The 27,628-nt window shown below is 31.8% G+C and overlaps 1 protein-coding gene across 4 annotated transcripts in view; it reads left to right on the top strand.

The window, feature by feature from the left end:
- The window catches only part of CadN (neural cadherin), a 193,605-nt gene that overhangs the window by 142,788 nt on the left and 23,189 nt on the right, over nt 1-27,628 (top strand). For 2 of the 4 annotated variants that reach the window (XM_089216484.1, XM_089216482.1), the window contains exons 8-16: nt 1,251-1,548; nt 4,184-4,309; nt 7,010-7,156; nt 8,310-8,501; nt 16,434-16,624; nt 22,285-22,474; nt 23,457-23,639; nt 26,043-26,232; nt 27,012-27,155. In XM_089216484.1, coding sequence (XP_089072610.1) covers nt 1,251-1,548; nt 4,184-4,309; nt 7,010-7,156; nt 8,310-8,501; nt 16,434-16,624; nt 22,285-22,474; nt 23,457-23,639; nt 26,043-26,232; nt 27,012-27,155 — 1,661 coding nt within the window. Of the gene's footprint in view, nt 1-1,250; nt 1,549-4,183; nt 4,310-7,009; nt 7,157-8,309; nt 8,502-14,823; nt 15,015-16,433; nt 16,625-22,284; nt 22,475-23,456; nt 23,640-26,042; nt 26,233-27,011; nt 27,156-27,628 lie in introns of all 4 variants that reach the window. The other 2 variants (XM_089216486.1, XM_089216485.1) reach the window with 1 other exon arrangement.

The following is a 27,628-nucleotide window of genomic DNA, read 5'->3' as shown; positions in this document are numbered from 1 at the left end:
GCAATAGCGTTATCATCCCAGACATACGCCAGTACTGGCTGCCAGTAGCGCACCAGTATCAGTCGATACTGACCCAGTACTGCGCCTGTTGTGAATTCCCTATTGGGGCAGTACTGCACCTTAACCAAATACCAGTACTGGCTCAGTACTAAAAATCCAATACTGGAATAGCGTTATCATCCCAGACATACGCCAGTACATGGCCAGTACTGGCTGCCAGTAGCGCACCAGTATCAGTCGATACTGACCCAGTACTGCGCCTGTTGTGAATTCCCGATTGGGTATACATAATAACTATATTATTGTTACACGTACATCTATAACATATTGATAAATAATAGTACGTACGTACCTATTGGCTATTGTACGAGAACTTAATATTTTTCAGTCAAATTATTAATGTAACCGTTGAAGTTTATTGGAATAATTTTATAATTATAAAACTGCGCGTTTCTAGTTGAATTATATAATATTTATTTTACCGATGCCTAACCACTGAATTTCAGTGAGACAACCACAAGTAAGTGTACCTAAACGAATCTCCATTCTTTTTTAAACAGTAAATAAATTAAAATTGTTTTTAAATTTTAATACTTCGTCCTGATTAAAAACGTGAATCCATATTTCTAATCTTCTAATTTGTTTTTAAATTTACAATAACATATAACATGGTAATATTCTGTAATATTCTGTATTATTACATATTTTTCGTTAAATTTTTTAAATTTTAACAGTCGACTGTTTGAAATGTCGAGCTTTTTGTTGAAAAATTTACAATTATGGAACTTTTATCCATACTCGTGTCTTTTAGTTATTTAAAATTATTTTCAACATGAAAATACGAAAATTCTGTTTTGAAGAAGCATACCATATCATCTACGTAATCTTTCCTTGAAATGTTCAAAAACATTTTTTTGAAAATATTTCGCTTGTCTTGAAATCAAAAGCAAAGCGCGTGGGGTGTAGCTAACACACGCGAGTACGCGACTCAAATTCCAATCTCATATCATACAAACATATATAATATTTCGATACCAATTTCAACTGCGATTTTGGAGATTCAAATGCCCGTGTCGATAGACACAAGCAGACTATACCTACTTTAAAATACATAAACCATAATATAAGAACCAATGGCCCCATAATCACGCAGAGGCTAAATTTAATTCGATCAAAACTTTCGCACACTATGCGTTTTGTTTCGTACACTCACTATATTATACTTTAATACCCGTCGGACGTGATTTCAGGTTCGGATTTGTGGGCAGTGGTACGTCATCAGGTCAGTTCGTTATCGAAGAGATCACCGGCGTCATCCGGCTGCACTCGAAGTCGATATCGCTGGAAAGGGACAAGTACGAGCTGAACGTGACCGCCGTGGACGACGGCGCGTGTTGCGTGAACGGTGCGGCGACCATACACACCAGTACCGCGGTTGTGGTGGTGTTCATCACGGACGTCAATGACAACAAACCGGTGTTCAGGGAATGTGCCAAGTACAACCCCAAAGTCGAAGAGGGTGCGCCGAACGGCAGTCCGGTGCTCAAGGTATGCGAGTCGTGTTATAATATTATTATTATTATTTTTTTAATCAAAAATAAATTTATGGCCTGGTGTATAGTGACGATTACATTTTAACGGTGCCAAACCCTGGAGGGGGAGGGCTTTAGGGTTAATGATTCCTCCGGAAAAAAACTATTTTTACATCACGTTATCATCACTGCAGTATATTTTACATGATATCACGACCATTGTGGCAATCGAGTATTTCGTTAGGTTATTTTTTGGATTTATGTACAGGTGATTAGGTAGAGCAGTCGTAACTTAATAATTACAACCGTAAAAATCATAACTATTATTGTCTAACCCGGACCACATGCCACCCGCACTAAAATTAAATTGTACATTCTAAAATCCAAAATCCAAAGTTTAAGAAAAACATTTGAGTCATTCGTGAACATTTCCTAAAATACTCTTTCCTAACAAAATATCTTGTTTCATTTTATTTATATTTTTTCTTTTTACTTTTCTTCTCTAAATTTAGTGAACAGTTGAACATTGTTATATTGTTAATTATTGTAATTAAAAATGTTAGCGTTAAGTACTATTATTGAATAGTTTTTTCAATCAAGTCAACTACCAAGCCGTCGTATGCATGTGTTAGATAGAGATCTATTGAGCTTATTGTAAAAATATTTGATAAAGATTGTACTAGTTAAAATAAATATGGCAAAAAAAATGTAAGCTGACCGCAAGTGATTTTCAAAAATTATCTTTGGCTCGTTCTAAAATCCTAATGAGAACCGCGGCTGGTCTAACCTATCTCGGGATAAGCGTAGATAAATTTTGTTCCCCAAAAAAGTTAACAGTTGTCATAATATAATACGTAAATTAAATTAATCGTTTAGTCTTTGTTGGTGGAAATACCTGAACACATGTATTTAGATCAGTTACTTAATTATAAAGTCAATTAAAAAAAAAACGGTTCATTAGTATATTATTTACAAATCATGAAAACCCATATTTCAAACCATATCAATATTGATGGGATTGTTATATTGTCGGTCCTCGTCGTTCCTGATGAGTTTAAAAAATATTGATTTGTCGAAAATATCCCCACGGAAATAATTTATGTATGAATAAAAATATGTAGGACATAATTTACATATTAATAATATATACAAAATAAACTCGGGCTGCGATTTACATATTATGTGTTCAATATATACAATCGTGCCACAATTTACATGGAAAATTTAAAATAGCGATCCCGGTCGATCTCATGAGAGTCAAATGTATGGTAATTACCTATGTGTGGTTGGATGTACGAAAACTTGTTAAGCCTCCCCTTACCCTATCCAAACATAAACCTTGAGGTGCGTCTGACGTAAATTGTAATCGGCGGTGATCTTTATTATGAAATTTCATAAATATTTTACGGTTACTTACACGATAACGTCTATTTCACTATTGTGTTACAGTCGAATAACCCAAAAAATTCGCTTTTTCTTTATTATTCAAGTAGAATTTACGACAAGCGCCCATACAATTCTATAGTTGATCATGATCACATAAATACGCAGATATTTATGAAACAGAATACGTTTAATATAGTTCACTGATCAATTCATTTATTTTTATCTGACAATTTGAATTTATTTAATTGATACTTATGGTAGCTTTCATAATATTCAATAATTTCTAGTAAAAAATAAATTTAAATCGTATTAACTAATAATAGTCAATTGTATGTGTTTGATGTATTCGAGGTTTGTGGTAAATCACTGTGTCATGCCTATAATGCCAAATATATCATAGTATTAGCTGGCATAGGCGTGTCCATGGGGGGGGGGGGTGCTGAGTATGCACCTGTACCCTCTGCAATTTCAAGAGGCACAATGAATTATTAAGAAAAATTATTCAAAAAAGGGGGATAGGGCCCAATAGCCTCTTGGGTACACACCAAGTTGCACCCTCTGCGCCAAAGGTCTAGACACGCCTATGGTATTAGGACCAGTCTCTTCAAAAAGTGCATTCATGGACTATAAACTCAAAAACGCCATTTAAAATAATGAATTCATAAGAGCTTAAAACCGTAAAATATGTCGGAAAAAAACTCTCTCGAAGCAATATAAATTTGTGAACCTTTTTATCTAAAAACCAGATTATTTTAATATTTGGTCTTTTTTATATATTATTACATTTTTTTTTCGTGGTATAACATAGAATAAAAACCTAGACAAATTCTAAAAATGCATAGTTATAGCATAGTATATATACACTTGAAACACATTTATGTATTAAAAAATATCATGTCAAGCATTTCTGAAAAAATTATTTGTTTCGAAATCTGAGCTCTATAATCATGATTACGGACAGACATCAAGAATATTTTTAAATGAAATAAAATAATTTTACTATAATAAAATTTATTGCTGGAATATTGATAACGGAAATAAAAGTAAATTAATCCATGATTTACTATCTGTATAACTATTCTGTATTTTCTTTCCTTCTCATTAATATACTCGGTCGCCAGGTCTCAAGAGTTGGGTGGAGTGGAAAGCGCCGTTCGTTACGGCTTACATATATATTATCTTATATAAATATACTATATAGTCTATAAATTATAAATATGATAACATTCTATTAATTAATAAAAAAAATAATAATTGACCCACAGGTGCATGCGACTGACGAGGACAAGGGCGTCAACGGTCAAGTGAAATACTCGATCGTCCAGCAGCCGAATCAAAAAGGCACAAAGTTCACAGTCGACGAAGAAACTGGCGAAGTGTCTACTAACAAGGTACGGACATTACAACATATTTATTAATTATACCTTTCCAGAACTGTGTAAGAACACAATTTATAAGTGACGCTATTATACAGGGACACAGGGTGTTTTTTTAAGTACGATCACCCTATTGTTATGGTTAAATTATGCATATTATATTAAAACTCAGATTTTTAGAATTTTTTTAATACACTCGAAGACCATTTTTCGAAACATTCACATTTTCTGTACCACTTGAGGACAAGAAAAACTTCTGTTTTTCAAATAGGAACTTCTCATTTTTATTTTTTTTATTAATAAGAAGATTCTTGTTGAGAATTTTTATGTATCTAAATCAATATTCAAGCTAGTAGTATTTGAGTTATGTAACTTTATGTTTTAAGGATAATATGTCTATGGTAATGGATTGAGTAGATATAGGGACTTAGACGATTTTAAAAGTTAGCTATTACTGTTGATTTATCAATGTAAATAATTTGTAAAAATGATCCAAGTATAATAAATATTAAATACTATATGTAACATTCCATATAGTTTTTATTCTTATAAAACCGTTTTTAAGGATTATTATCGTTAATATAAACATTTTATTAACTCAGAAACTACTCATTAGAATTTTGATTTTGATAAATAATGAACTATATAATTTTCAGTATAAAAGGAAGGTTTTCATTTGAAAAATAGAAGTTGGAATCCACACAAGATACTTCTTAAGTAGTACCTACATAAAAATATCAGAATTTGAATAAATGTACTATTAAAGGGGGTGATCATGCTTAAAGAATTACTCAGTATAAATATAAGTTTATTATATTATCTATTGTATATAGTGTTACAATTTTTACCGTAACCATCGAATTTTTTCTCTAATTCACTTTCGTTTCGAACGAATATAATATTTTTGACACCGACACCGTTTTCGATGTGTATACAATTTATGGGTGTAGAAAGTATAAGTGAATTTATCACGTCGGTTCCATTATGGCGTTATTGATTTTTATGTGATATATAGGTACATTATATTGTATTATGCAGCATTGCGTTTTATTTGTTTGGGTGAGTTTATGGGAAAACTTCCCAGAACTGATGAAACGGTGTGACTAAACGATTATATCCAAAATCGATTCAATATGTTACGACAGGGATCACTGGTTAGTTATTTCTTGGATAGCTTTCTTGAATCTTAGGGAATTCGATATATGGTGCACACACACACACACACGAGCGTTTGTCCAAAGAAAAGAAAGACAAAAAACAAAATGATTATTAGTGAAAAACTAACCATGACAAAAATAATAATTAAAAACATTAATTTCTCTGTTCGCCAGCGGCCATTTGGCCACCCCTTGTGCATTACAAGATCATCTCAATAATGCAATTGTTTGGGATAGAGAACTTGGCTTAGAGTTTTATTGTACTTCTTAATTACATTTCAAGTCTTACAACTTTACAAGCGTTCTATCTATTTCACTGTATTATTATACGATATTATTCTACTGCAGTGTTCTGATCTCGGCATTACATTTTATCGGTCACTATATATAAGCGATGTTAGAAAGGAATTTCCATTTAAAAAAACTTGTATTATTTGTTTTTTTTACATTAATTTTCGTTGTGATGAAATATCAATACTGCGAATACTACCGCACAAATATTAAATGCTATCATTACTTGTTGATTATGTTTAAAAACATAATAGTTAAATAAATACAATCATTAAAATGTGTAGGTACAATTTATTTTCAATGCTATGAAACATACTTAATGCGTATTTCTAAATTTTACACGTCTCGAGTAAAAAAGTAAGCTCGATTAGAATAAAAATTTAAATTTTTACATTGAGAAACTTACTTTCAATATAAATGAGTATTGAAAAACTTTAGATTTGACACAAAAAATTTCAGCAGAACTTAGAATTACTCTCTTAGTTCTCTAAACGCTCTCAAATAATTTCCATTTGTGTTGTTTTGTATCTGGGCCACATATACACAACACTATATAGACAAACGTCCACTCTACGTAACAGCATGGAACCGGATGTATAGTTGAAAAAGTTTCTATCAAAACGTATTAATGGTGATATGCCTACTTGGCTACTCCACCACCCCGGTATTCAGATTTAACTTCAGGGTTCCAGATTTCAATTTCCGTCAAAGGGGTGCTTTTACCGTCCCGCGTCCCTTTTAGAAATTATTATTGTATGTCTATTCGCCCCGCTGATGTTAGAATAATGAAACTTTCGTCACTGACCATTGAGAACCCATCAGTTCCCTTAGTCTTTTCACATATTATATTAAATAAGATTATTGTACATTTTTTATAAATTATAATGAAAGAATGTTATTTTATTAGTGTTATAACTCTAATCAATTTTCAAATGATATATAATTGAGCGCGTATCATATTTAAACCAATCACTTAAATAATTCCCTAAATATGCTGTTAGTGTAAAATATTTTTTTTCTCGGAATTCTAATTTTCCTAAAGATGTCTGCAGCTTGTATAGCCCGGTCAGCCATATATCTGACTAAGCATAATTACTACAATGACTACGTATGATTGTTTGATATGAATTTAAAAATAAAAAATACATTTGGCTTCCAAAAAACTTGTCTTACCAAATTTGATACTTTATTAATTCTTAATTTGCTATTGGATTAATCTTGAACGACAACCTAAGTGGCAGCTAATAATTTGCGAAATTGATTGCAGGTGTTTGATCGAGAAGGCGATGATGGCAAATTTGTGTCCGTTACGATTAAAGCTACCGACCAGGGAGATCCGTCATTGGAAGGCGTTTGCTCTTTCACGGTCGAGATAACCGACGTCAACGACAACCCACCATTGTTCGACCGACAAGTAATTTAAAATATAATATTATACTACGCGAGGTTATAACTCGTTCAGTACATATTGGCCCTCACTTGGCTATCAAAATCCAATTAAAAATCTTGCAATCATGACGTATGGTAAGAAGATGACCAATTTTTGTAATCAAATTAACTAAACCTTAGATCACATTGTAGGACGTGGTCCACGTTGTAAGTTAAGGAAAAATAACAGTTTATTTGTTATCTTTTCATACACAAAATAATGGAAAACATTTAAATTAGTATTACATTATACGTTGCAATAGTTTTTATATAGTTTTCGGACTCCTGATTTTTTAAGTTCTTAACGGTCGCTGATGGTCAAAATGATCTGAACGAATTACATTGTTATTGAATCCAGTGTTCGATTTGTCCTCCCTCCCTCCGGACAAAAAGATTGTAGTTTCATTTTTATGCTATTCAATTTAATTAAAAGATAAAACTCTTTAAACAATTTTTATTTTATATACTTAATTCTTAAATCTACTAAAACTATTAATTATATGAACATAATATAAAATTGGCTATTAAATAATTACAGAAAAATTACTTTTGACTAGTGATGACTACCTTGAGGTAGGTTGACGATTTCCTGCTAATAAAATTATATCTAGCTCAATGTATCAATCTTAAACCTTTCTTTTGAGACATGACAAACGATTTTGTCAGAAGTTGTCAAACTGTGCTAAATCCTAATCTAACCTAAGCCACATTAGAATGGTTCCCCCCCTAGCGCTTCCTGAAGTAAAACGCACCCTCAAATCGGAAATAACCCACAAGGGATCAATACCGTTCACAATAGGAGTTGCTGGCATAAACCGTATGAGAAGAAATTATAAGCTCATGTCAAAAATATTTTTGAAATTATCGATATTAAAATTTATAAAATTCATCATGCGACAATAATTATGTTTAATAAAAATGGTTTTGCACAAACAGTTTGTGCTGTACCACCAGCCAAGTAAAAAAAATTGAGATACCTACGCAAAAAAAAATACCATAGTGGAGCTCAGTCTCCCCGACCCACCCACCCAATCGCCCACCCACAATTCGAGCACTGGATTCGTATCGTCACGCGTGCGGAGTTCACATTTAAACTCGGCCAAATCGTCTGACACGCTATCCGTGATAATATATTATAGAAATACGTGGAGAACGTTAAACAAGACGCCAGCATCGGTACGAACATCTTGAGAGTGTCGGCTTCCGACGAGGACGCTGACAACAACGGCGCGATCGTTTATTCGCTGACCGCCCCGTATCCGGGCGACGATCTGGAATACTTCGAGATCCAACCGGAATCCGGATGGATCGTTCTAAAGAAACCACTCGACGTAAGTGTTTTCAACAGTCTCACCGCCGAAATCTCAATATTGTTTACTATACAACTAATGATATATAATAATACATTGTAGCCGGAAGCGAAACGATCGACCAATTATTATTTTTATCTCATTAATATCACGCAGGGAATTGCATAACTTTACTATTTATTCATTTACTTTTATTTTTTCCCCTTTGCGACAGTCGCGTCTCGTTCAAAAGCGTTCGTTTTGTGCCTACCTCCTATATTGTAATCGATCGATTTAAACGGAATATAATTATTGAATTTAGTAAAATAATCGTTCGATTGTATCGCGGTCGGCTGAATCAAGGGCTCTGCGGGGCGCGTCGCGAAGGTTTGTCGATTTTCAATCAGAATTGATAAACTCTCGCGACACGCCTTGTGCTGAATTCTAACACATATTTAGATACTCGAATAATCTAACACTTGAATAATATTTATTCGTAAACTTAAGTACAACTCGATAGATGACGACACAATATTCAACTGCAATTAAATGATACGATTTATTAATATAACAGTAAAATTTATTTACGACGTTATTCGTATAAGTCGTGGCTTATAATGAATCGTTGAGTGACTTTTATTTTATTATTCACAACGGTTTTTATTTTTTACAGATAAATTTTTCACTTTTAACAAAACCCTTTAATATAATACACGTGTTCACGTTAAAATTTAATACTTATATAATATATTATAACAATATTTGTTGAATGAAATATAGTAAAAAAAAATAAAAAAATATTTACATTAATCATGGCAAGACCAAAATAAAAATCGTAATTATCGATTTGAATTCACAACTGAGCAAATGCTTTTATTCCCTATATAACAATATTTAATATTTGAAATATTTCGATATTCAATTTTCGCGATACGATTGTTTTAAAAATTCCTGATAATTGTAATATTATTTAGCACTATTCCGCAAAACTATAAATCAAAACATCGGATCTTGCAGACAACGATTGAATATTACGCGTTCATTGACAGAATTTGTTTAATGTGCAGTTGAATATTAGATTTAATGTGTAAATATAATTCAAGCTTTTTTGTTTTACTTTACATCACTTTTCTTTTGTGTTCCTTTGATAATATTTGAAATCGCACAAGTCTGATTTATTATTTTCTAAAAATAATCGCACCAACCCTTGTTAAATATATAAATAGGCCATCACGGTATTTGAATTTATAAGCACACCATTATTATCATTTTATTTTTGTTGATTTGCATAATATTGCATTACCTACCTAATTATTTATTTTTCTCTGAAAAATCCAACATTTATTTTTATATATACGTATATATACATTTATTATATACGATATATTTATATAAAAACATATGGGTACAAATATAAGTGTACCAGTGTTTTGTTTTTTTAATTTTTGTTTTCTTTAACGACTATAGGCGAACAGGAAAAAAAATAATACTTTTGGCATTTTTTTGTTTGCAATAATAATGATAATATGCCTAATAATGATAATATTGTTATTGTTGTGAACGTTTTTATTGGAGAATTTTTCAGGAATGCTCCAGAGGTGATTTTTATAAGTCGATATGATATTTTTGAGACTTATTTCCTCTGAACGCAAACACATATTTTTTTTAAATTGTGACATTTTTTTTTATAAAACTGTGTTGGGGCCACCGTACACGGTCTGTGTGTGATTTAGGCAAAAAACAACATTTTTACCATCGTTTTGTCATTGCGCTTTTTCATTTTTAACAACTCCCCTTTTTTAATTTGATTTTTTAATTTTTAATAATTTTTAATTATTTTTATTTAAACCTGCCCTACAACGGCCAGGGTAAATGTAGTGAGTTTTATGTTTTTCATCCACGTAGTTAAATACGTAGACCTTTCCGATAAATGCCAAGTACACCTACGTATGATTGTGGCATTTATCGATATTATGTAGAAGTAGTATTATTTTATTATCAATTATATGAGTATAGTCAACCGGAAATGTTGTAATACGAAACCGCGGTGTTGTGCACAGTTCGAAAAATGCTCGAGACATAGGTACTATTATTTTATAATAATAATATAATATAAATATATAGACAAGATCTCATAAGTAAATACCTACACGTGTAAAAGTAGTGACTTTGTAAAGGACGTATCACCGACAATTATTATTGTTGGTTATTGTTGGTACCTAATATACGTGAAGATACGTGTTGACGAAGATCGGCTATAACAGATTTTAAAACCATCATATTGTATATGCTTGATTGATGCCTTGTTAAAGTGAGATAGGCACCTATTAAAAAAATTAAAAAGACACAATTTTTAAACATAATAATATTCATTATATTATTATAATTTTTTTTTTTTTTTTAATATTCAAAAATAAAATGTCATAAGGACTCGATCACTGCAGTATCCTCTCCTGCAGCTGTGGAGTAATAAAACATCTGTATTATTACTCCTATATTTACGTCGATCCATATTTCTTGATTATTCAGATCTATCTTTCGACAAACTCGACAAATTTTTAATCCTCCTCGCTCCAAATTATCCCATATTGGCAGCGTTTTATTCTCTGCTAATAATTTCATACTCTTTATAAATATTGAATTTTTATCGTCATTAAAAATATGTAACGATGATGGATTTTATAGCTGCGTTACCTATCACTAAATATGTTTGACGTGATTAGCAGAAAATTGAAATGATATGCCCCTAAAAAGGTTAGTTTTTATTTCATTAATAAAATATCGATTTTTACTCTAAAATCGCACGACCAGGAAGTATAGTAGGAATTTTGTAACAGCCGATCTGCGTCAACATGGTTAATGACCTTTTCTAAATTATCCCATATAATCAATCAACAGTCAACAACACGGTAATAACACGTGGGTACCAACTGCTAGATTTTCATCATTTTACATTTTCTAAAAATTTCATTAAGATATTGACCGTAATAAAAATATAAAAAAGTGATAAAAGTCTTTCGAGCAAACGCGTGATGCGAGCAAGCATCGTTAGTTTTTCTCTTCACAATTCTCGTCAATTTTACGTAAATATAAAAATAGTTAATCACTACAACAGTGATTACACAACGTACAGTTTTTTTTCGTGGCGATAGACACTCTGAGTCTGCAGGTTTCAGCATTTTTTGATACAGCACTTGTCTTTCGACAAACAGAATGATCCGTTTAAGTGTTATACTTATTATTTTGAAAAGTTTCAACTTATTATATAAAATCTGAAGGCCTTTCTGAAAATAATATATATATTTTTTTTTATTAATTATTTTAGTCGTTATAAGTAGAATGGTGCAATATTGTAGGTACTTGCCTATCAATATGTTGCCCACTACCTAATATTAAGTTAAAATATTTATATCTAAATACTATACTTGTCCTAAACTTGATTTTAATAGTCTGAAGTCATTTTCAGACATTATTTTTTTTGAAATCCCATCGAATTATATTTAAAAAAATATTTTAAAAAAAAATATTAAGGCTCTTCTAAATAATGCGTGTGAGCACTTAAAAGGATCACCTTTCATGATATCTATACACAATATTATACACCAAAAAGAGTTCGATATCACTGTATAATATTTATATTTTAACAACATTTCCGGTTCAACGATTACAGAACTATTCCATTAGAAACATTCGCCTCCGATACATTCGATTGTAGATAACGTTTGAAAGTTGTATATTTATATTTTTTATACGCCGTACCTATTTATACTTTCTAGTGCCTACGCGCCATCACCATCAATCTTATAGAAATATTAAAAAGGTTTTGTGGGCATTAAAATATTAGGACTATGTTATGTCCATGTAATAATATTGTTTATCAAATTACTAGTTAAAAAGTTAAAGTTAAGTTAATAATTTTATTTTCTAGCCAACATATGAACTTAACTAGTTTAATAAACAGTTGAGATAACTAAGCTTTTCTCGGTTGATTTAAAAATAATTCATCAAGTTAATATTTTGAAATGTTTCGTTTACATACGCGAATACATATAAATACATATGAAATAATGTAATTTATCATTACATGTGTGAACGATAATGGAATAGTTCAGTAAACATATAGGTATTATACTTACCTATACTTAGCTGTACTGCTGTAACTAATTAAAATTGACATTACACATAGTTGTTTTGTTTGAGTTGTATTATTTGAGTGCGAATGATGCTTGTCTGCGATTTACTTCAGTTTACAGCATGCGTCGACTGCAGTGATTGTCCGCATATATAAATTCATGTTATAATAACACCTCCAAAGCATGTTTTCAGATACGAAATTATTACACGAGTGTCGCGCTCGTGATGATAATACATAACTGAATAACATAATATAATAATATAATCGTCGATTATATTTTATTATACTCAGTGCTTTATGGAAATCCGTCTTAATTTATTGATTTTTATATGAATTTGTTTTTTTATCATTTTTAGGATAATTTATTATTATGTAAACATTGAAATCTAGCATGTACGTCATAATAATAATAATTACCGTAGGTACAACGACTTCTGACCGATCACATACAATACTATTATTTAACATTTACAGAACGATGACAACCAACACTTGATCGTTTAAAATCATTGGTGCAAATACAGGACTTTTCTACCTTACTATGATTTAGTCCTCCCCCCCCCCCAAATAAAAACCAGAATTGTAACATTAGTGACGAATATGTCAACAAAATCTCGTCATATTGTTTCATTATTCCACCCGAGAGTTAAATAATCATATAATATCGGCGGTAAGCCTGATATGAAATAACTTAAAAACTGTAACTGTTTCGATGTAAATAGTCTCATTATATAAATGATTGTATTCTATCGTTGTGACTTCAAAGTCCCTATATAGATAAGTACCCATAAAGAAGTTGGAAAATTTCGTGAAATTTATTGTCATTGTCCAATCGTGCCTGTCGCGTTATAGTCGCTATAGCAATTCAAATTTCGATTAAAACGACGATTGCGTTTTAAAACTAAAAACTTTGTCAGTTGTCGATATAGTAACGAGTACGATGTGCAGCCTACCAACTCTTTAACGTCTCAAACGTTGCGATAACAACGAGTCGGTGATAGAACGATATAAATAACGCAGTGGCACTGTACTGGGCAAAATGTCGTTTAGAACACGATTTTTCTCGAACAATATCGAAGTGATGTATTTTTTTTTCGTTTCTAAACACCCACAAAAGCGATAACGTTTCCGATCTCGGTTTTCCGTACGGCGCCAGCAAAACCACTTTGGTTGATTCGTTTGTAAGCCGCCTAGGGTTATAGCTGTAGGTGGTGTTACATCGTGCTATACATAGCTAAAGCCCCCCCCCCTCACCCACCGTAATCCGCGGCTTTGAGCGGGAATCTCCACCGGACCGGAGAAACGGACGGAAAATAAGACGTGAAATATATAAACTGTTGTGGTCGAGAATATAAGGGTAGATGGGGTAAGGGTAGTATCGTGCGCGTAGTGGTATAGCATGGTAATACCTACGACGACGGACGGTAAACTTTTTTCGACTAAACGAAATCGCGCAGGGCCAAAAAAATAAAAACGGAAAAGACGTCGTCGTCATTTGTCGTTGATACTCTGGTGCAGCTTGGTCTAATCAAAATTCAAAACACCTTTTTTTCTTTATATCGTCATGATAAATTGTCCGACAAAAGCCAAGGCCTGAGCCGCTTTTCGCCTTGAATATTACATAAGCGCGTGAGGGCGTAGCCAGTTTCACCCAAAAACGTTCTTTCCATTTACTCCCAAACCTTACCTGTTTCGCAAAAATTTTGTAAGCACGCAGTGAAACCTCTCCTAATAGACACCTCCCATTAGCGGGCCATTTCTCGGGGACCAACAACAAGTTTTCTACATTCTGAACCCTCTGAATAGCGGTCACCTCCGAATAGCGTACAGAATTTCTTATACTTATATATATAATAACTTATAGAACGCATAGATACGACTTCCTACCGACCGACTACCAACCGACTACCGACAACCGACCGACTACCGACCACCAACCGACGACTAACTCGACATCATATTATTATCATTATAATATTATGTCTGTATCGTGTTGTATTCATATTATTTATATCCAAATAATATGTATATTATGTTTACTGTTATTGTTTTTGCTTCGATTTTTCTTTTGTGGCAGATTTAATATTTTGTATGTTTTATTTTTTTTATCATTTCAATGTCATTTTATTTATAATTTGTTTGTATTTTTTGTTTACTCATTTATTTATTTTTGTTTTTGTTTTCATACGTTATAACTTAACTTCGGGGGCCTTGGTATTGTGTATGTAGCAAGAAAAGTATCGTCTACGCGTGAGAGCTTCGGATTGCGGTGATCCACCGTCGTACGCTGAGGTCGATATTGAATTAGACGTCGTTGATCGGAACAATAAACCTCCTCTGTGGGAGCGGAGCGTGTACGGTCCTACACACATCAAAGAGAATGTCACAATCAGTACCATTGTGATCTCAGTCAAAGCCAGGTTTGTATTCCTGGCCTCAACCGCCCTACCCCTACCCGCCGTTTACGCCGCGAGAGCTTTATCGTGTTTAGACGTCCGTTCCGGTAGTACTCGTGTATACCCATGACGTCGCGTGGTTAAATAATAACACTATTATGGCAGGTATTTTAACGTTTGCGGCGTATTTACCTATACCTACTGAAGTTATGTGTACGGAATATAACATAAATATAGTACCTATACATACATGTTATGGGTAACTGAATAGGTAATAGGTCTATCCCGTGTGTGGATGATGCAAAAGTATTAATTTTCATCCGTTCTACTGTCGTATACCTACCTAGTTATTCTGTTATTACAATAAATTATTATTATTATTATATATTATGGTGTGACTATAAATGACGATAGCAAAATTGGCATATATAAAACAATATCAATACATATCAATATATATATATATTTATAAATATTTAAAATATATTCAAAAGTATTTTGTATCGCATCGAGACAATATTTGCAACAGGTGTCTCAGAAAAATGATAAGGATGTTTATATTACAAATTTTACCACTGGTCCAGTAGTGTTTCGTATATTACAGATGATAATATTTAAGATATGTTTGTGTGGGCCAGACTATAAAATTATTATTCGGTAATAATTTTCTATTACTATAATTAGAGCACGGATTTTCATACGATAAAAATCATAGAAATATGCGAGGAAATCTTTTAAACTTTTTTTTTTTTGGTTTGAAAATTAAACAACTTATAATAATCAACTACTTAAATAGGTACTTAATGAAAAACCGAACAACTTAATATATTTTTAAAATCAGGTACAAACAAAATAACGTTCATCGTAATCGGTTATTCGTCTTATTTTTATTTCAGTTATTGTTTAATGTCAACAAAAATATTTTTATTATTCCTCTACTTTACTAAATATTATTTTAGAAATTTTTTGTTTAATATGCAATACGTTTCGAATTTTGTAAAAAATATGCAATAACCAAATTTCACCATTAAATTCAAACTATTATGATGCGCGAAGACAATGACAAAAATCCAAAAAAGTGAAAAAGAAAAATGATGTGATTGCTCAGATAAGTCCGTGCTCTAATTATTATAACCAATTGAATACTGTTATTCACCTAGCCGTTTAATCATGGTGTAAACTCGATGTTTCGAATATTTACATATCCCCGTACCTAGCAAGTTGTCGTTTATCGCTCTTATCATTTTTCTGACTGACACAACCTTAAAATTATATATTATATATCCCATTCATAATATGTATATATTGATGTGTGTACAAGATGTATTGTCTATACATCGTGATGACGTATTATTATATCATTGTACCTACCTATTTTTGTGTTGTTCCCCACCAATGATGTGCGTGTGTGACTATACCGTTACGGCGTGTGTATATATATAGCGCGAGACGTACAAGCTGGAAGCCACTGCCCAAGATAAGGGATACCCTCCTTTGTCTCGGAGTGTCGAGGTCCAGATCGACGTGGTGGACCGAGCCAACAACCCACCGGTCTGGGACCACGTCGTGTACGGGCCCATCTACATAAAAGAAAACAAGCCGGTCGGGGCAAAAGTGGTATCTATTAAAGCCAGGTCGGTCCAACAATAATTTCCACACAACAAAATAAACTATACTCAAATCATAATAATAATATATATATATATAATACATTTATGTTTTAACGATTTAATATTGTGACATATTATTATTATGTGTGTTACTGTAATTATGATGCGCATTGTACGTCAGAATGCAGTAATAGTATTAAATATTATTATTATGTTCAAAACTATAATATTATGTACTGTTGTTGCACGGCACTAAAGAAAAAAATCAAAAACGAACGATTTAATATTTTAAAAACGAACAAACCAAATGGTTCTGAGCGAAACATTTGAAACACCCCATAGCGGAATTCTCGACGGTTTTCATAAATTTTGACTTATATAATATTATGTTCATCGCTATTATCATAGTAATATCATAATCATTGAGCACAACAATTAATATTTACGGTAGTTAATAAAGTTGACTGGATAATTATAGTGGATTTTCTAATTAACTGGAGAACTCAATCAAATACAACTTTTAAATTAAATATTCGAAATTGTTGTTTTTGATGGTTTTATACATTAATTATATAATATTACATAGGATTACTGTGTACACGGTTTTAACTAATAACAGTAAAATATTCATATTAACAGTAATGGTGAAAATAATAATAATATAGTTTTTGTTTCATGATACCACAAAATTATATTATGTATCACGGATAGGCATAAAATAATTGTGATCCACGTGGGTGCATTAATTAAAAGAGCACCCCTAAGTCAACATAAAGGTTGGCTTTTCTTAAACCGAGTTAAGTAAATATTTTCTTTCATAATATTATTATCAACTTAAAATTATTAACAAATTAAATTTATAACGACGATTGACTTCTGATTTACACCCAATGACTTTGTGTCCGCTTAACTTGACTACTAAATTGAATTTATTCTTAATTATTCAATAATTTGCTCATTTTTGTCTGAAAAAAAAAACCATTCACAATTACAATGCGTTTCTATGAGTTCACGCCTAAAAAACCCCTCCACAGACACGTAAGTTGATCGAAAACCACCCTCTCGATTCGCTCAGAATCAATTATAATCGTAACATTTTTGCGTATTATATGACAATATAATAAAATATTGTTTTATCTCGCTAAAATATTAATCGTGTCGGTTTTATGATTTTTTTTTTCTATAATATTATTACTTTTAACCCGTTTATAGATATATAATGTACTATTTATATAATATTTTATAGGTACGATGTGTACAGAGGACGGACAACGCGTGTAGAATTCGCAACGCATCGAAGTATTAATTATATAAAATTTAATGGTATTTTCATGATGCATAGGGCGCGATTGACTGTAACGTTTATTATTATTTATTTTCCAATTCACGAATCACGTCCAACCTATATAAATATTAAACAGGGAGTTCCACAAAGAATCAACTTTGAATTTTAATAAATTTGTACGGGCAACAGATGATATTGTTAAAACAATATAGCTCGTCATATTGTATAGGATTCGCTTAAAAATGTTCCGTGTGGCCCAACCTTAAGTCGTAAATTTGTTATATTTGTTATTTTTATTTTTTTGGTGGTGGGGCATTTACCCTATTCCCGCCAAACTCGTTCTAACTCATTATTTCTGGTGCCCCCCACAATTGGAGTTGACCAAATCCGTGAAGTTGTAGCCCCCCCCCCCCCCCCCCCTGCAACATAAACTTTCAAATTGGCATCTCAGGCCAGGTTTTATTTTTAAAGTGTGCCAACTTAACGTAACCCTCCTGACTTTGTCCGGTCTATTTCAAACCAACCACAATGTTTTACAAACCACGTTTGTAACATTGCAATACTCAATATCCGTATAATATAATATTTTATTGGATGAAATCAAAGTGATGTTCTAGCAGGTCGTGACAAGAGCATACAAAAACCGAAAAAAACTTCCACACTTTATCGATTTGAAAATGTAAATACCATTTAATGGTAGCTTTAAAGTGTAAATGGCCCTTATTGGTTCATTCTTTGCGGAAAACCCCGTCTATTATGATAATGACCGAATATCGAGCTTCATATTTTTTGATAAACGATGGGTTGAGCGCAACAGCGGCCTAGATATCCCATGAAATGTTTTTTTTTTAAATTTATAAAAGCCAATGATGAGATAATCAAAAAATGTTTTCATGTGTCACAGTTGCGGCCTATCGTCGTCTTTTTACTATACGATTATAGGACTCCACTGTTGCGCTCAGGCCATCAACAAATAAAAAATTTTACAGTCTAGAATTATATTTAAGTCTACGCACGATTTAACCTCTGTACATCTCGCGACCCATAATAATAATTAATGGTATTATATAGATAAATACATTATATACCTGTGCCTGCGTTCGACTCAATGGTTAGTTAAATTATATTGTTTTGTCATTTCGAGATCCCCGAGCAATCCGACCTATCGTATCGATTTCCGGGTGCGTCTCTAAACGTCAAAACAACGCATGCAGGTCAAGACAATATAATAATATTATATTTTGCACGTCCGCACTAAACAATGCACGTTGTGTATGTGCGGATCTCGTCGAAACGGAGATCGGTTTTTTTCGTTCGATTTTAGTTGATATATATTTTTTTGTTGCTATATTTCGTATCATAATATTATTATGTACGCCGTTATGGATATTATTATATGATTTTTTTTATTTTATGTTTTACCATTCATTGATTCTTCCGCAGTTTGTTCGAACATCGATAACGATAGGTATTATACGTATAAACGTTCGAATTCGAACACGAACGATCGAAATAGATTTAAATTTATTATATTATATGACCTGTTATATATTATGTTTATCTCGAATCGTTCGGCTTTCTGACTATTCGATTAAGGATGCTTATTTTTTCATTGAGATCCGTTAAGAAACATGAGACAAATCGTCGTAAATTAATCTCCACACACACACAACACACTCTGCACTCACAGCGATAGATACCTACTACTAATAATACTAACCTACAAATTACAAATTTCTATAATAGTAATAATTATAAATATTAATAAATTAACGGGGTAATTTTTACTTTTCAATACTCCCAAGTTGATTGTTATTGCATAACATATTGTACGATAATATTCGGGAAAATTTGTCTATCAAGCTCAACCCCGTGTTTGTGAACTCGCTATTACTATAATGCTTTTATTTAAAATATTATGATTTTGAGAAGTTTAGGTATAGATACATACTTAAGTACCATATTTTTGTATTCAACTATCTATTCAGATTTTTTTTTATACACTTTAAATGAGTGTCTTGTGGCGAGAACTAACGTAGTTTGTTTTTCAAAACGAGAACGACACTTTTTTACGGTAATTTGTTAAGACTATGGTATTTTTTTAAATGTTGATGTATCATTATCAGAGTTTTAACTAGGTAGTGGTTGTTTCTGAGTTATTGAACATTTTTCATTAAGGATATTTACAGACCCTAGTGGACATAGCAGAGACATTAATGCTATGCAAATAATTGCATTCATTCATATTAATCTATTGACATTTCTTAATAGCTGTGAAAATTGCCAGAATATAATACATAGGTAGTACCTACCTACTATAACTGAAACATTAATTTTATCAAAACCATTTGTTAATGACTATATTTTTATGCTTGGTTCAAACATTTATATAATTCAGAAACCACTTGTTAAAATTATTTGATTTAGGTTTATCAAAATTAAAAAAAAAATTATCTTCTTAATAATTATTTACGCTGTAAAAAGTGGAGGTGTTCATTTCTCAGAAAAACAAAAGTACGTATCGTCACTGGACACACTCTTGACGTGTTACAGAAAATCTCAGTAGATACATATACCTATTATTGAAACTTTCAAAAATCAGAATTAGAGTAAATGCATATTGTTGAAGGGTAAAAGGGGGGAAAGGGCGAGGACGCTTGGTAAATCACACTGCATTTTATAGATCCGACACAATTGTCTTGTTGTCTGACCGACAAGCACTATAACAATATCATGCATATTATAATAATTATACCAACCTATAGGTACGCACATTTAGTGGAAATTACGGGAATTGGTGTTGGAAATATCACACGATATAATTATATGTTAACAGAACACTCAATTTTAATGATTATTTATTTTATACCCAGGTATAACTTGGTCGAATGACGCTCGTTTTCCTTAACGAATTCGAAACGCGACATCCGACGATGACGATCAAACATATTATTCTAACGAAATAAATTAAAATAATAATCTAGGTACCTATAATTACACAGTTGGAATAGTTGTTGTTTCGAGTATTCGAGAAAAAATTACCTCAGCGGAAACAATGAATGTTATTCTTTGATTTTTTTTTTTGATTTTTCTTAAAAATTTTTTTTAGATAATACTTCATAAGTGTATTTTTCATTTTCGTTTTTTTATTTATTTTTTGTATTTTTGTATTTTGTGAACCTATTTGATTTTGACCAGTCACAATATTGTTTTTTGGCATGTCTGGTTGGTTTTATTTTTTATTTTTTTTCATATCGCTATATTATTACCAATATACCTACATAAAATTAAATATTATTATGTTTTGTTATTTTTTTTTGTATCATACTAAGTTTATTGCTTTATTGCATAATGAATACGCAGAGAAGATCGTTTTTTGTTTTATTTTTGTCTTTTGTATTTTGCTAATGTCCCATTCGTTTTTTTTTTTTTTTAATTTTGATTTTCATCCAATTTTTTGTTTTTGTACGCTCAAAAAACTTTTTCTACGAGTGCATGGCATAATATATAATATATATATTTATGTATATACATTTTTTTTTACAGAATATCACTTGATATAATATAATATAGAGAATTACCGATACACGAGCCTGTCATAAGACTTATTAATATATCATAATAATACGTGGCTCATCGTATGTAACGATTTTTGTTTTTGTACAAATTCGAATAATTTAGGCACCCATCATAGACGAAATAATTCGCATAACACGTTTTATTTTGAACAGACTGATAAATTGAGTTCAGTCGATACAGTCGCGGTCAATTCGACATGACCTCATGTCGCGCAAAAACGACAATGTAGTGTTGTAGATAATATTATTATGCCGAATCATCTAAGTACGCCGATCAATCATCGTAACAATAATATTATCATACAATTAATTCCGAATGATAAAAAAAGTTTAAACGGCGTTCTACGATTATATAACATATTGCCAAATATTATTGTCTTCTCATATTATTATGATAGTAATTTTACTACGTGTTACTGCACTATCAATCACCAATTTCTCTCATATTATATTTTGATCACGTCGTATGTTCTAAAATTCGTATGGTTATATAGGTAAATATTACCATAATATTATGCTCGTCCAAAATATATTATATTCGTCGTCTATGCAATCATCGAAAAACGATTTCCAGTTGCGTATCATAGTATTATCATCATGTTTGTCTAATGTAATAATAATATGACGAATTGACGATAGTGCCTTCTTGTACTTACGACGATCGTCGTCGTCGCCTTCGTCACGCCATGTGGATAAATATTATAGGGTCGTCGTTTCGCCGTACAACGAATACGAAAGCCGACAAACCCCACCACGGACTGCGCGTCCCATCGTTCGACCGTGCCCTCGCACTTACTGATTTGAGATTTCGATGTTTTTAGCTCGGGCATCGAGGGAAACCCGACCGTGTTCTATCGGCTGATGCCGGGGTCCACAGCGCAGACGAACAAATTCCACACGTTCTATCTACAACAAAGGCAGGACAACGGTTTCACTTGGGCTGACATAAAGGTCAATCATCCACTGGACTACGAGACGATCAAGGAATACAATTTGACCATTCGCGTGGAGGTTAGTATGACCACCTATACCTAGTGGTAGTCCTGTTCTATGGATTATAGGTACTACCTATACGAGTTTTCGTCACTGTCACGATCTCTCTCAGTTTCTCTTGATCCCGAACCGATTCTTTCTATTCTTGTATAAGTACCTACTTCCATTTTGTTAATATCTTTTTTCACAACATCCAAATATCTTCTTCTGACTAGCCCACGCGGGGTCTTTCCCCCTGGATTCCACTCTAGAACTGCTCTGTTTATATTATTATCATCCTCTATTCTCCACATCACATATCCGTTTATGAATTTGATAACTGATGATATTCCTATATAATTATCTATTAAATTTCTTCTTCATATTCGTTTTTCATTATCATAGATAGCTCAAATAAGATAAGGTAATGTCTTGGCGGACTTAGTTCCCCCTATGTAGACACAACACTACATTTAAACACCTAACTACATTTTTGTATTCATAATATGCGCATCGATCGGTCCGTGAACGATTCGGGTGATGATACAACGAATTACCATAGTGGTATTGCCCTAGAACTTCTAATACACTAGCCCTCACACAGCACGAATTTGTCGATCCAAAACTCTTACTTACATTTTGTCAAATATTTTCGAAACAGACATCTTATAGGTAATAATCATGACGCTTTCTTTTTAGAATATATTCGAAATGTTCTTTGAAGAATTATGTGTACATCTGTATAGCCCGTATGAGATAAATTAATAGCAGTATTATAGGTATACTGACATACCCCCTCTAACCTCAAGCTCACTCATGTGGGCAAACAATATTCTGAGATTGGTACTTTTTTCAAACAGTGGTTCTAAAATAAAATTTATTCAAATGAATAAAATTGTTCAAGAATAGTATCTAACTCGATCAATTGTTTGGTTGCGTGTCGATTGTTTCAAGTACCAATACTTATATTGGAATAATGTATTTGAAATTTTTATATTTGATTTCGTTTCGATTTTTGCAGAACAATGGAGCTCAACAACTTGCATCTGAAGCCACAGTGTACATTATGCTGGAAGACGTGAACGACGAAATACCTTTGTTCACCGAACGGGAACAAGAGACTGTTCTGGAAGGCGAGCCGATTGGCACCAAAGTCACCCAAGTCAACGCGATCGACAAGGATGGCACGTTCCCGAATAACCGGGTTCGTATTACTACTGCTATTTATTTACACGATTTTTCAACAACCACTTTGTTGTAACTTCTCTGATTTAAAAATGTAATCCAATAAGAACAGTCGAAAAAAAAAATTATAAAAATTCGTGCGAAAATGTTTTCCATGTATACACATTTTGTTTAAAACCTTTTAAAATCAAAAACGTAATTCGTTAGGAGGAGAGTGCTAAAATAAGTACCATTGCACCAATTATTGTTACTAATAATATTTTTTTATATAATGCATTCAGTTTATTTTTGTTGAGAATTTGTGTTATAGGTGGATATCATGATCGTTAAAAGTTACAACGTTCTTATGATAACGTAAATATTAAAAAATAAATCCAATTTTATCGTTTGACAGTGATGTATAAAACATTCAAATAAAATAAATTGAAATATTTTGTTATCTTGTATTGAATAGTATTCAATTGTATTTTAAAGTAGTTACTGGAATTGCATTTTTTTACGATAAATTCAAGAATATCGATTTAAAATTTCAATTAAACGACAAAATGCAATTCTAAGGAATCATTTTGTTGATATTCTTGATATATATTAGAGAATAAACTCTCAATATGATTGAACTGTATCGATTTATAATATAATTTAACAAATTATAATTTGAAATCTAATATTATATTCTTTTCTATTTGATTTTTATTTTAAATACGTTTTCTAAGGGTTCTTTGCGACATTTTCATATGTTAATAACCTACCTAACCTATTACTAACCATAGTTAAACATACATATTCATCTGGTAGATAATATTGGATATGACGAACGAATAATTTGTGTTGCTCCAATTTTTATACCATGTTTTGCGATTTCAAAGAGAGCGCATGGCTATAATGAATGATCATATGAAATAAAACTATAACTTTTTGTTTTATTTTATTAATTAATAAATATTTCATTTTAACTCGTCAAAAACTAATTAATAGTTGTGATAAATCAAATTTATCTATTGAAAATTTGGCATAACATTATAAATTGATCATGTAGAATATTATTTTTATTTCTGAATGAAATGTGACTGACACATTATAATCTCCAACCATTCCAAAACTGATAAAAAAATTGTCGAGCAACAATATATTCAAAAATTATTCAAATACCACTTAAAATGTATTCGAATGATATATATTCTGAATATATATTTTTAAATTTTTTTCGAAATACAAAACAATAGTATACTTTACAAGACTGCTTATACCCAATATACTTATCTAGCAGGCACGTATCCAGGGGGGGGGGGTCCATGGGGTCTTAATAAAAATAAAAATAAAATATGTGTTATTCAAAAAAAGGTTATTGTGTTGTATTACAAAAATAAACCACTATAGAACGGTCAAATGTTATTATCTATGGCCCTATGGGTCGAATTATATCGCGGAGACCCGACGGCCGACACACTGTCACGTCAATAACGTCGTATAACGTCAATTATTATCGTACAATATTATCGCAAATATGTGATATTTGTACATGTTATCGGAAATCTCGTATTGGGTTTCATAGTTTATATTTTGATTCAGAAATTGTATGTCCAAGCATTATAAAAAACCAAAAACACAGAGATAATTATGATTGTAACACACCGGAAGAATACTATAGAACATCGATATTTGTACCATCGATAGACGGTTTCATTTTAAATTTGGAAAACCGTTTTAAACAAAACAATGTTGTTTTATCATCAATTGAAATCTTATTGCCAAAATTTGCCTTAAACGAAAATGTTTCAAAACTTAAAAATTTAAATATATTTTACGAAAATCGTATATCGGAAAAAGTGGTTTGTTCTGAATTTTTATTATGGTGTGAAAAATGGGTAAATGTAGAAAAAAACCCACTGAAATGATGGATATTTTGGATGCATGTGATGCAAAGTTTTACCCAAACATACATTTCTTATTGAAAATCTGTGCATCAGTACCAGTTCAACAACAGCAGTTGAACGCTCATTTTCAACACTAAAACGCTTAAAAACATTGCTTCGTAACAAAACTGGAAATGAGCGTTTAACGGGACTTGCTCTTCTGTCAGTACATTGGGAAGTGTCTATCTCTACAGACGAAGTACCGGATGTAATGGCTCAAAAAAACAGAAAATTAATATTATAGACATCACTACATCAGTGAAAAATTTTAAATAATAATAGATTGTATTTTGTATTGTATTGTAACTTGTAACTTGATTTTAATTTGTCAGCTAATAAAAAAAAAAGGTTTTATATATCAATTAAGTATAAAAATTGTACTAACAATTAATTTCGACCACCCCTCCAAAAAAAAAAAAAAAATAAAAAATAAAACCCTGGCTACGTGCCTGTTATCTATTGCCGATTGAAAAACCAAATACTTTATTGTTATGTTTCATCCGATGCAGGTTTATTATTTTGTGGTCGATTCACCACGGAATGAGGGAAAAGATTATTTCGAAATAAACTCGGAAACTGGCGAGGTGTTTACGAAAATAGTTTTTGACAGAGAAAAGCAAGGCGCATACGCTCTGGAAGTCGAGGCCCGCGACGGAGCGCCTTCCGCCAGGCCCAACAACGGTGAAGCTCCGAACTCAGGTATTTATATTCATATATCATTATTATGCACTGCATGAAACTCGAAACTCGAAAATGAGTGTTTACTTTTAACCTTGTACGTAGGTATATTCAAGGGGACTATTGAACTAGAGGCTTAGAGGCCCGTTGAAATGAATTTATAATTTTTGAAATTTTGAAATATTGATAGGATTACTTATTTTATATCAAACGACATTTTATCGGACCTACAAAGACAATTTTATGTAAGGGGCTTGGGTATACCATGTACCGTGTACGTATTTCAGGCATAATTAAATGTGTTTATTATTACCTAGCGGAAGACATTTGGCCGTAACTCCAAATGAAAGTGTACTTATTGCTTTTGTTCTTCTAATTCATCAAAGACAATTATTTGCATTTCATAGAAGTCCATTAAAATCCATATAAATGTATGTAAATTAATTTTAGGCACAATAGTTCCCTCGTAAAACATAATAATAATATGATAAAATAAGTACCATCTTTTAATGTTTACAGAATAGTTATTTTTACCCGTCGGACTAATATTTAGTGATGAAAACTGTTTTATTGATTTATTGTTTTCTAAAAAACTACATTAAGTACTACCTCACTATCTTAGTGAATCTTTCTTATGTAATCATTTAAAATAATAGAGTAAGAAAAAATACCTTGGGGGATTTGAACCCTCCTCCACGACAACTCCAACAATATACTAAATATCCAACGACTGTTGCCTAGGTATACTAATGGTATACCATTCCAAGTGATTTTCTCACTATATGTATATTTATTTGCAGTGTCCAAGTTCATACGGATTGGCATTGCCGACAAGAACGACAACCCGCCGTACTTTGACAAGGCACTGTACGAGGCCGAAGTCGATGAAAACGAAGACATTCAGCACACTGTGCTCACCGTCACAGCGAAGGACCACGATGAATGTTAGTAAACTTTTGATTTGATTTTTATACAATGCCAATAAGTTTTTAACTACATTATGATATTGTTCTGATAGATTTCCTTAAAATTTAGTAATACCTAATGTCGGCTGTATTGTATAATAATTATTACACTTTCTTAGATTCGATTGGCATCACTACCGAAAACCGTGGGATTTTCAGTTATAGATCAAATTTTGAATTAGAAAATTTCCACAAATGTTTTGTCTAATGTTTGGTCATTTTAAAAAGAGACCAAACCACATATTGGTAGGAAAATGTGAGGCATAACCATGTCATTGGATGAATCGGGAAATTTTAATATTTATATTAAATTATATTTGTTAGAATTTACTTTTTACTTTTCTATGAAACCCATAAATAATGTCATTTCAATCTTCTTGGGATAGTATTAATTTATATTTAATAACAATAAAAAATGTTGTATTTATTTTGGAGAATTTCATAAAAAAATT

The sequence above is a fragment of the Diuraphis noxia genome, unplaced genomic scaffold (genome assembly GCF_037042655.1).
Source record: "Diuraphis noxia isolate RWA-SAM2 unplaced genomic scaffold, SU_Dnox_SAM2 contig0001, whole genome shotgun sequence".
NCBI lineage: Eukaryota > Metazoa > Arthropoda > Insecta > Hemiptera > Aphididae > Diuraphis > Diuraphis noxia.
This window is presented reverse-complemented; position numbering and strand designations above follow the sequence as displayed.